Raw genomic sequence first — 12,273 nt, forward strand, 5'->3', positions numbered from 1 at the left:
ATGTGTATCCGTGTTACGCATCTTCCATCCACACTTGTCCCACTGTTTAAACCCGAACTTAGCTTTGTCTGACATAAGGCAAAAAGGTTATTATATAGAAAAAACAAAATAAGGGAGAGAATACCAGAGATGGTATTTAAAAAATACCACAAGTGGTAAGGAACAGCCTGTCAAAGGCAGAAGAGGGGGACAGTACCAAAAATGGTATTACCAAGGAAAAGGGTAGGTAATAGAACTAGGTTATAGGCGACAGTGAGAAAAAGGCTAACAACTAAAAAGTAAACTGTCTTAAAAATAGCAACTTTCTACTTAGCTTTGAGAGAGAGAGATAGCACGTCTGACTAGGAACACGGCAAACGAGATCTGGAGTAACTAGGAGAGGGGCATTATGGGTAGGTCTTAGCTGAGAGTTTTTGGCTGGCGTGAGCTTGGAAACGGCCGTATCGGTTCAGAGGACAGAACTGAGGTCCTATTTGTAATGAATGAACAAAGATTTACAACATCAGATGTACCATTAATTTTTCAAATGCTAATCAAACCAGAGATTGCTCACCAAGTCTCTCAACAGTAAATGTGCATTTTTATTTTGGACTGAACAATCTATCAACATTCTTGAAACCAGTATTAAGGCAAGCTGAAAAAAATGCATGAAAAAGTTACTGAAGTTATAAACCTGCATTTAAATTTATCAAATGCAGTCTCAAAATCTGAATACAGGTCCTAGGTCAGTGTGACACTGACATTTCTTCACAGTATCAGTGGAATGTCACAGCTAACATTTTTCTGCAAATTCAAAAACTGATCTGAAGTTTCATATCACCACAGTTGCACAGCCGCTGTGAACCACCAAAATTGTTTCCAGATCTCCATCATAAAACTACTAAAAAATCATTTTGCTCACATTCTTTTCGTCACTTTTGTCCCCATGCCTGATGACCATCACATCCAACACTGTGCACAACCACTAGTCCAACAAGTCATTCATGCAGCCATCAGGATTTCTTCCCCATCAGTTTGCCTGTGCATGCTCCATTCTGGATCTGGGGTGGCCATGCAATGGCTTCAACATGGTAACAGATCTGGGGTGGGCATGCAATGGATTCAGCATGGTAACAGCACTCAAGTATTCCATCCCCTTACAAACACATGCCTCTCAGTGTCCAGGATTTGATGCAAGATGCTTGTCATGGATACATGTATACCTCACCCCACCAAAAACGGTGGGGGGATGAGGTAAAGAACCTTACCATTCTTCTCCCTCCCTGGCAATGTCCTCAAAAAAAAAAAAAAAAAGGCTATTAACTGAAGCAGTATCACCCAGATCATACCTAGGTCAGGGCTGCAACTCTTAATACTGCAGCAGTATGTTTTGCAGGTTCATTTCTAATACAGACATCAGATTTTTTTCAAATATTAGCAAACTGTTGCACTGGGGCTCAAGGTACCATTCTTAATATTACATCTATTTCTACTCTTCCTAAAACTTGTGGTGGAGGGAGCTGTAATAAAGAGTGCTTTTCCAGTAGTACGCCTTTTCCAAACATGGTGTTATATACACCTAAACATGAAATGTGCAAACATTTCTATGAGAACAGCAACTTCTGCACATTCAAAAGTTAACCGCTTGATGTGGTCTATAAAAAGGTGGTATACAGACTCTCACAAGTTGTACAAGTGAACACAATCCTCGTGAAGGGCAAGACTTCATCCCACTTGAAATCAGACAAAAACGCCAGATGAAAACAAAAACAAGCTTACGAGTACCCTAACATGGAAATCAGCAGTCACATTTCAGTGCTCTACTTTACATTTTAATGATCAATTACTTTAAAACATTTAGTAGTTTTAAAAAGTTTTAAGATTACCTTCCAAGAGACAACACCCAACACCACTGTTGACAGCAGACTGAAAAATACCAAACGTTGTGAAATCAAACAAAAGTGGCGCATGCCTTTTGAGGCCATTACCCTCTCGAGTGTACTGTGATCTGCCTTGTGTGTATAGAACACTTTCTGGCAGTCGTTCAGTTTTGTCTGAAAACCCCAAAGAGTTATAAGAAAAATAACATGACAGATTAACCAAAAAATTCCAGAAATGGAAAATCCAGGAATAGCCAAATATAATCTTTCTGAAGTGTGCAATTTTACAGCTGCCAGAACAAAGAATATTATTTCTATTAAGCCAACAGAAATTACTGAAAGTCTTCGGCAGAATGCACCTCGATACAAGTATGGCTTCCATCTTTCAAAAACAGAAAGTCCGCTGAAGTAGAAATCAAGCAGTGGATCACATACCAAACGACTGAAAAAGCAAGCTAAAGCAAATGGGTTGGTGGTGGTGACAAATGGGCTTGTTGTGCTAGTTACGGTGAAAGTTTTAGTTAATGATGGAAAAAAGAGGAGACACGAAAGTATGCTGTATATAACCAGATTTGGAATACTAAGAAATGATTTCATTCTCAAGTCAATTAGCAGCATTCCTAGGGCTATGACAAGAAGAATAATGCTTACACATTTATCCATTTGCATGGTCGTGCTAGCAATTGCAAATCCAACCAGTTCAAGGAATTCTACAGAGGTCAGCAAAGTAGGACGATAACGGATACAACCACATATTCTTGCAACCAGTGCCCAAAGAGTTCGTATCACAATGCTGGCAAGAAGCAAATATTTGAAGGCTTGTTCTTTCACATCATCTTTAAAGGAATCATTGTCTGAAAAACAGAGAAGGCCAAGCAAAAACCCAAACCAGAGATGAGAAAGGCTTAAACCTGCTGCTTCCATGGAGAAATAATAATAAAGGATGATGGCAATTCCAAGAACAAAAAGACCCAAAATGAAGATCACCAGTATTAAAGGGTCTTGTGTTTCATCCCACCTTACATACAGACCCATGCTTAAAGCCACCACCAAATTGATGCTGGCTAGGAAGCCAAGATATCGAACAGAGGAATGCATGTTCACCTCCCGATTTGCATCTTCTAGTTTAGTCATTGCCATGTGCAGACAGTGGCTGAAGTAGTAGCGAAGTGATTTGCACATGTAAATCAATGGAGTGTAGTCCCTCCTCACAACAACAAAATATTAATCCATGTACTTCTGTTGAGTGTGTGGAGTCAGAAAGATGTAATCCAAACACTGGTAGCATGTAGAATCAGCAAGTGATAATCCAAACACTATCATCCCCAGGAACTGCACAATGCCTTTTATATAATACACTACTGAAATAAAAAAAAAATTCAAATTATATGCAATAAAGTGCACAGATACAAGTTACTAAATGTTATTTATACAATTAGTCTTTGCCACTTTAACACTTTCTAGTATGTGAATTTATGTGCATTAAAAAGCAATAGTAGAGGACTACACAAAAAAATAGCTTGCCATTTTTTTCAGTTTTATACCATTACCATTTCATGTTCCTACACAAAGGAAAAAAATACTTCTCTCCCTCCACTTCAATATTTTTTCTCTTCTGCACTAATGCCGAGCTAATTCTAGACTCTTATTTTCATTCTAGTTACACCTGATGGCACTTGAGGTTCTCCTGCCAGCATCACTCATCCCTTAAACCCTTCAATGGTATTTAAAAAGGAAGTCTTGAGTTATGGCTGACTTTTCACTATTAAGCTTGATCCAAAAATTTTTAACCAAGTAGTACTTGGCTTTATCTAAACGTTCTTCTCTACATATCAGACCCCAATGACTACCTTATTATCACAAGATACATCACAGTCTCTTCATTGCTCTGCTCCCTACTACTCAAGGACCAAAATGGTTCCCACTTTTATAGGTAGGTAGCGACCTATCTAACCCAGGAAAATACAAAGCCATACCAATCTTCCCGTAATATGAAAACTGCCAAGTCTTTGAAACTACAAAGAAACAAATGACTATATTAAACAATCTGAACTAGATATTCCTCACAGGAAAAAGTCTGCCTCACCCTTCACCACTAGAAACTTGCTGTAGAAAGTGACTAAGACAGACTCCGTCCAAGTTCTGGCTGTGGTTATCACAACTAGCTCCTACTGCCCACATTTCTCCAAACCTAGTAATAAATAAAGCTCTAAATCACACACTATTTGCCTTTATTTCAAGACTAAAGCAGCAATTTTGTACACGCCTGCTCTGATTCCATTTAAATCCTGTAGGTTCACCCTCGCATTCCTGTAAATCATGTAGGTTACTCTCACATTCCTCCAAGTGTTTTATTTTACTTTGAGGAACTTTTCCTCAGTTTCCAACAACATAATCATCTTTTTTGCAGCTGCTTTATTTTTTTTCTTCTCATCCATACTACATTGCTTCGTTACTAATTACCCTTATAAAGTTCCTTGATTACTTAGAAATTAACTCTGCTTGACAAGTCTCTCTCAAAATGTGTAAAAAAAATACACTGTATGCCTGTACACATTTGTACTTGATGCTCTTTAGCACTAAAGATTTAGTGGCATTAAATTAAGTTACTGTAATACTGGTTCAAATACTGCAACAAGGGGGAAGGCATTCTAGGTACACATTCAAACTTAAAATGTGCAATTTCGCTCTGCAACCCAATAATCAGAAATAAGCACTGTACCAAATAACATTAAGTATTTATAGTTACTAATTAGAACTATACTTTTGATTACGCCTCGGTTTATACTTCCTGACCTAACCTCTGGGTTACTAAATATGACTGCCGCAACCCTGCTCCTCTGTCTCTTACTCAAATTGTTATTCATTTCATTAACACTGTTTACGACTGCAAAACGTTAACAGACGTTTGTATTTTTGAATCTCATGCAAAGTGTATATACGGTCTCCTTTGTCTGTAATTTGTAATGCAATGTGTGTTCTACTTCTTACTATGTACTGCATCCTGGGCAGAGACTGCAAACGGTCAACTTTTGACCAGCAGCAAGCAGCAATATCGTTAGAACAGATTGCAACAAAGAAAACACAAACTGTAATTTCTCTAGCAAAAACTAAAATTTCTCTATCAGTAGAGTCAACTTGGCATCAATAAAGCAGACCAATGCCACAAAGTTTCTAGGAACTTTAAGAACCAAGTAAGTGATACATGAACAAAAATTAAATGTAAGAAAACATATTCATAAGGAAGCTAAAGCATAACTGTTTATACCATAAACGTGTATACATATGCTAATGCCTACCCAATCTTAGTCTCGAACAGTCTGCTACTAGAACTTCAATCCTTTTCTGCACAATATTTATGTTTTCCGTTAGATGTAAAGAAAGGAGCAAGCCTATCGCCAAATGTAGCAATCCAAACAGCATATGTAAATAATATAAAAAAAGCTCTACAATAAGCTGAATTTAATTACGCTTCAACTTGAACAGACTATACCACCTTCAAGTCTAACATCCTCTGAAAAATGGGAAATGCAAGAATTACATTCTCAAGTTGTCAGTTCTAAAGAATTACGTAGCTTCAGCGCATGCGAAAACAAACCGTGATCAACTAAAAGACACCAACAATTTCCGAACTCTAAGACACCTCAAACTTTATTAACGCTACATAAATTATTATTCTTAGCTTATTAACACCCGTACTACTACGATACAATTTTCACAGACTGACTTCCCCTAAGCACAGCCGAGCCGTGCCCAAGCTCTGATGTCCTCAGGCGTTGTAAATAGATGCTAGACAGCTGGGCTGATCAATTAAATACGTAATCGAAGTACAAACAGCACTAAATAACTCCAATATTACAACGTTCAAAATACATACTGTATACAACTTCTAGGCCTACTACAATAAACCAAATTTTACCCACTACTTCCGTGTCATAACAGCTGAAGTTGCCTGTAGCATGACACACCAGATTTTCAGGTTAATCTCCTCTTCTCCCTGTCTCTGTATATAATAAGACACAAGCAGTTTTACAAAACAATCAAATCACAGAATAAACCTACAAAACGAAAATATACAATTATAAATTAAACACCGGTACTACAGCAATATAATTAGTCTTAAAATGAACCACCACATTGTTTAAAATTAAGAAAACAGTCTGACTATCCTGTCAGAGCAACTCTGCAATAAAGCTAAACAAGGGATAGAAACACAAATAGTGAAGGAGTCAAAGTAAAGAAACATTTCCTGCAAACCAATATTCTCTAACCCACCTAAGTATTGGGCTTGCTATTAAATTGAAGCAACGAAGCTGCCTCAGACACTAATTTCATGAAAACAACGGTACACGGATAAAGCAGCACAAGGGTTTACAGATTTCTCTCCTGGTATTTTCCCTTTTTAACCTCCTGCATAGACAAACAAAAACTAAACTCCCTCATCGAAAAGTTTAACAAGCTTCCGAGTCGCCATGTTTACTTTTCTATTTCTGAGTACGGAATGCTAGAGGAGTCAAATTGTACACTAGCTAGTGCTTAGAGAATGGGTTCTTCTAGTTATAGTTGAGATTTCTGAATAGTAAATATTTTACTTTAAGCCTCATACAGTAGAACTATGATTATTACATGTGTATAATTTTATTTATTATTATTTTACATTTTTTTACTGGGAAATGCCGACTGGGCATTGATCCCGTTTTCAGCGGTGGCCCGGGAAGAAAAGTCCGCAAAGTTGAGTACAGCAGCTACAATACACGTGTTAAACGTTAATAAGGTACAGTTTCAAGGCCAAGAAAGGAACAAAAAAAAAAAAATAAACTATAAGGGGCACTGTGTGTTAATATAAACAATACAGCTGAAAGGACGTTTATTTTGTTCAGTCATTTGGTTACATTCATCAGTGGCTAGTATAGTAAACACACATTGATTAAGAGTATAGAAAGGAGTTGTGGCAAGCTTTCTTAGAAGGTTAAAGTATGATATTACCTGAAGCTACCCAGGTTCAGAACAATTACATAACCAAGAAAATTACGGGAAAAAGTCTCTGATCTGTTCCAGATTTGTGAGTTATCCACTGAAAGGGAAATTCTGCACTGAATAAGTACTACACGTCACTGTATGTTGATATTTCTTAGGCTTAACTCACAATGTCTTTTTTTTTCAAGGATTCCGGACAAAGACAAAAAAAAAAATAGCGGGACAAAGGTGCAATTTGAAATATTAGTCTAATTTATCTAAAAGGTTAACAGAACAGGTCTTGCATCAACCTGCACTTTCTGAACTGTAGTAAGCAATAAAGACCTCTCAGCTGTGCCTAATTTTTGTCTCAAATTTTAGCACTGTCCCTCTTAATCTCTCCTAAAACCAGGCACTTTTGGAGAAAAAAGTGATGAATTACACTTAATAAATAATGACAGTAATTAGAGTTATAGACTTCTGGCCAGATTCGGTAACAGTCTGTTTATACCAGTGACACGCACACAGTAGCGAACTGTTTGGATTCAACACAGCGTCGCTCACCACCATGCAAGCAAGGTAAATACCATGGCATGCAAATTACAGCATAAGCAGCTGAACTGTATGCTAATCAACCAATCCAAGATGGAGGAGCTATTCAACAAGTTATAAAGCAACTGTGTAGACTCAGTGTTGGTTTTCCCTGCGAATTCCAAAACCTATTGGAATACAGCCATAGAAAGGAGTCTGCACAGAAACAATGTTAGGGGCTACTGTTGCTTTAAATCATGTGAAGGTGCAACAGGCTGAAGTCTATGCTGCTGCTGCTAATAGACCAAGTCCAAGAAGGAGAAGAGTTTTCAGACCCCAGGTAACATTACTATCTGTGTTGTTGTTGTTGTTGTGTCTTTCGGCTTTTCCCGGTTAGGGGTCGCCACAGTGGAACTCTGGTCCGCTAATGATTGGCAGTAGATTTTTACGTGCCGAGTTGCCGGCCCTGACGCACAACCTTCAACGAAGGTATGCCCATTCACGCATGTCTCCACACAGAAGACGCTCTAGCTGAGAATCAAACAGGACAACTTCTTACTGGGAGGCGACAACACTACCGCAGCACCACCACCGCAGATTGGTAACATTACTATCTATACTATGTGGAAATTGTAGAGTGCTATAGGGTGTATAGAGTCACACTACAGGAACTCTGTAATCTCTGTCGTCCTCAACTCAGAGCCCAGGCAAACCGAGGGGAACCCATTCCAGTGGTGACAAAAGTATGTGTAGCACTTAGAATCTTAGCTACAGGTACCTGTCAGAGACCAATGGGGGACATTCTGGGGGTGTCACAGGCATCAGCATCAAGGATCCTCCATCAGTTCTTGAATGTTATGCTGCAACATGCTAGTAATTGCATATATTTTCCTTGTACTCTGAAGTACCAGGTGCCATAGATTGCACACAAGTAGAAATTAAAGCACCACTTAGGGAACAGGGCAGGCTATACATTAATAGAAAGGGTTTTCACTCTATTAACTGCCAAGTCATGTGTAATGCCAAAGGAATCCTCTTGAATTTGTGTGGTGGCACCCCAGGCAGTTACCACAACTCACATATCTGGCACACTTCCCAACTGTATCAGTTGTTCACTGGTGGGATATCCCACAGGGTCATTTACTGGGGGATGCAGTTTATGCACTGGAACCATGGCTGATAACACTCATCCGAAATGCACACACTCCTGCTGAAGAATACCTTAATGAGGCACACAGTCAAACCAGAAATTTCATAGAGTGTGCCTGGGCTGCTGAAGCTGCGGTTCTGGTGCCTAAATAAATCTGGTGGAGCCCTGCAGTACAATCCATGGACATGTACTGAAATATTCGGGTCTATGTTAAATCATTGAACGCTTAAAAAAGCGAACAATGATTTATCGACCCCATGTAAGGAAAAGCTTACAATTTCGAATGCTTAGAACAGTGATTTTTTTTTCCAAGGGAAAAAAATCGCTGTTCCACAAAACAAAAAAAAAAGTTTAAAACATTGTATAAAGTGGGGGGCTGTGCCCCCCACACCCCCCTACTTAAATATACCAACTCTGAGATCGCACTACAGTGATGAAAACGACAAAATAGTGAAACGGCTAAGCAATTTCTTTCCCAGGGAAAAAATTTGCTTATATGCCATTTCACTATTTTGCCTTTTCGTGCTTTCAAGTTCGATCCAGATGCATTCGAAAGAATGCGTCTTTAATGATTTAATAGGAACCCAAATATTCACAGTATGTGCCAAGCTGTACAACATCATCTTGAGAAAACAGCTTCAGCAGGATCAACAAGGGGGAAGAGTACACATGTCAACACCAATGCCGGGGTCATCACAGCCACATGCAGGTGAGGAGTTGGAGGGGGAAGCAGCAGCTGCTCAGGGTGTAGGCAGACATAGGCATGCTCAATATGACCTTGCATTGGCTAAAATACAATGCATAGCACACTCAATCACCACCTACGGACCTAAACCTTCCTCCTATGCACATACTTATAGTAATATTGATGCAAGGCAACTGTCACAACCTTTACCTCCCCATGTATTGGCTGTTTACTGCTTGCATCAGACTGAGTCCACCCTGAACTAAACCTGTTGCAACTGCTCGATTTACAAGGTGAGCAAACAAACATGGTGGTGGCATAGCCATCAAATACAAAAATAGTCTAAAAATTGAGCGTCTCGATCCAAACCCACCAATAATTAACAACGCAGAGATGCTATTTGCTAAACATGAAATAAACCCCATCAAATACATAACAATTATAGCAGTTTACATCCCACCTGGAAATAATCCTAACATAATTGAGGACTTACTCCATTGGCTATCCCTGACTTTTACTCAAGAAACAATAGTAATAGGTGACATTAACACTGAATTGCTAACGTATACCTCTGACACTTCCTCAAATTTCATAAACTTACATGGGTTCTATGAGATGACAAAATCCCAAACCACAGCAGATGGAAAAAAAAACAACAGATAGTCAATATTAGACTGGATCTTAACAAACAAACCATGACTAATCAAGCACCCAGGTTGCCTCCCTGACAGTATTAGTGACCACTTATGTACTTACATACTAAGACAATACCAACACCCCCCCCCCAAAAGTATTTTATGCAGACAACTTCATAACTAAACATTTTTCATGTCAAATCTTTATATCAACCCTGCAACAATGTGGCTGGGCTCCAGTATTAACACTGCCACTAGACACGGCCATATCATATTTCAACAGTAGTTTCCTAAACATATTAAACAGCCATGCACCCTCCAGAATGATTAAAGTAAAAACTAATGTTGCCTCCTGGCTATCAAAATAAACCAAGTCATTTTTCTTAGAACCAAGGACAAAGCCTGGGCTCAGTACTACTCCAATAAACAACAAGCTACCCAAGACTCCTACCAACAACTTAGAAACAAAGCTAAGAAATGGATTCAAAATTATAAAAATTCTTGCTACATTAAAACACAACAAAAATATCAGAACAACCCCAAAACATTCTGGGCCTCTAGAAATCAGTTACTGCACCCTGGTCAAACTAAAACTCCAACCCCTAACAGTACAAACACATCAGATAGTACAGCCACTCAATTCAGTACTTACATCACTAACTCCATTTTAAACCTAAACAAAACTTCCAATAATACACCTGTAACCATTCCTATAGATCCCAACACACCTTCTAATACCTTGTCCTTCTCCCTCATTCAAATCAGCACCATAAAAAAGATGCTATGTAAGCTTAAACCTAACTCCCTTCCTGCAGATAATCTACCCATTGAATATCTTAAGATAGCTGCCAGTGCAATAGCCTACCCAGTCTCCATCTTGAGCAATTGCTCCATAACTGAACAATATAGTCCTAAAATCTGGAAAATTGCCTACATAATTCCACTTCACAAAGGAGGAACATGTACAGACATATCCGATTAGAGACCAATTGCAATTTTATCTCCACTACCCATAATACTAGAAAAATGTATTCATTCCCAGCTCATAAATTACCTACTGTCTAATAGCCTTCTCACTATTTCCCAACATGGCTTCCCACCTAACCACAGTACTTCTCTTTTGGGTTTCACAAACACCATTAATCGATACAGAAATAATGGTGAATCTGTCTCCTCAACATTCCTCGACATGTCAAAAGGGGTTGGGAGGGTGGCCTAATGGTTAAGCCTTACAAACACAAGGTGCAAGGTTTGAATCTCACAAGGGATAATTGGCTAGGCTTAAAACAAATGGCTCGCAAGGGCAGTTAGCCTAGTACTAATCGATCTACCTATGAAAAGCTTTTGACACTGTTGCATATCAAAAACTACTAATTGAACTTCTCTCTCTCTTAAATTAAGCAACTCTGCCCTCCCCTGGTTCCACAGCTACTTAGACCAAAAACAACCTGTAAAATGGCAACGCAAACTGTTCTCATTATTACCCGTTTCATTAGGAGTACCGCAAGGTTTCATCTTCAGTCCACTCCTATTTAACATCTTTACCAACACACTGTACACTGCTACCAACCTGCCCACAATCATACAATATGCAGATGACTCTACACTCATCTGCACAGCCCCCTCACTCTCCAAATTACAAGATGTAACTCAGCTATCTTTTGTAGTGTCTTGGCTCTCTTACGCCAGTTAATCCTAAATCCGAAAAAAAAAAAATAAACTCATGATTTTCTATAATAACTAAACCCAAGACCTACAATCCCCCTTTCAAATATATTTTTCTGATAACATCAAGATAGAGCCTATAACACACGTTAAACTACTCAGCGTCACAATAGATGATAACTTGAAATTTGAAAGCACCTATCTCAAACCATAAAAAAGTTCACATTAAATTTGCCTGTCTTTATAGAATAAAACCACACCTCACTGATGCCACAACACAATCAATTGCCAAAACTCATCTACTCTCTACACTTCTCTATGCTTCTGCCACTTTCACCAACCTGAAAAAACTGATCTAGCAAAGCTAGAAGCCTGCTATAATAAAATTGCCAAATTTGCCACTAATTCCACCATATAGATCCCATCATTGTATTGCACTACACCAACTAAACTGTCTTGAATTACCCAACCTCCTGACATTTACTCAAATGTCCAGCACTCTGTAACCTACTTCAACCACAAATTAACAAAAGACAACTGAGATCCTCCAACAAATGCCTATTACAAGTTGTGATATAGGGAAATATTGCCAGCCCAGCTATCTGCAATTTTGTAAATAATTCTGTTGTTTGTGAATATTGATATGATTTATACAGAACTGTATGTCATGTACTGAGTTAAAATGTAACCACTGCATGCCCTGCCAACAGAAATGCATATAAACTATAAACCTGTGCAAATAGCTTCATAGGTTCAGAGGTGTGTACTAGATTAATGGCCCTGGAGCCTTTA

At 38.6% G+C, this 12,273-nt stretch overlaps 1 protein-coding gene across 1 annotated transcript in view; it reads right to left on the bottom strand.

Annotated features, from left to right (window-relative positions):
- LOC122815081 (transmembrane protein 168-like) overlaps nucleotides 1-6,121 on the bottom strand; it is a 98,046-nt gene extending 91,925 nt beyond the window's left edge. Inside the window, exons 1-2 of the mRNA XM_044087324.1 lie at nucleotides 5,401-6,121; nucleotides 1,866-3,220 (exon numbers count right to left, since the gene is read on the bottom strand). Of these exons, the coding sequence (XP_043943259.1) occupies nucleotides 1,866-3,041 (1,176 nt within the window). The 5' untranslated portion in view covers nucleotides 3,042-3,220; nucleotides 5,401-6,121. The remainder of the gene's footprint in view (nucleotides 1-1,865; nucleotides 3,221-5,400) is intronic.
- Between the last annotated feature and the right edge of the window lie 6,152 nt (nucleotides 6,122-12,273).

The sequence above is a fragment of the Protopterus annectens genome, chromosome 11.part0, assembly GCF_019279795.1.
Source record: "Protopterus annectens isolate FY-2018-M chromosome 11.part0, PAN1.0, whole genome shotgun sequence".
Lineage (NCBI taxonomy): Eukaryota > Metazoa > Chordata > Ceratodontiformes > Protopteridae > Protopterus > Protopterus annectens.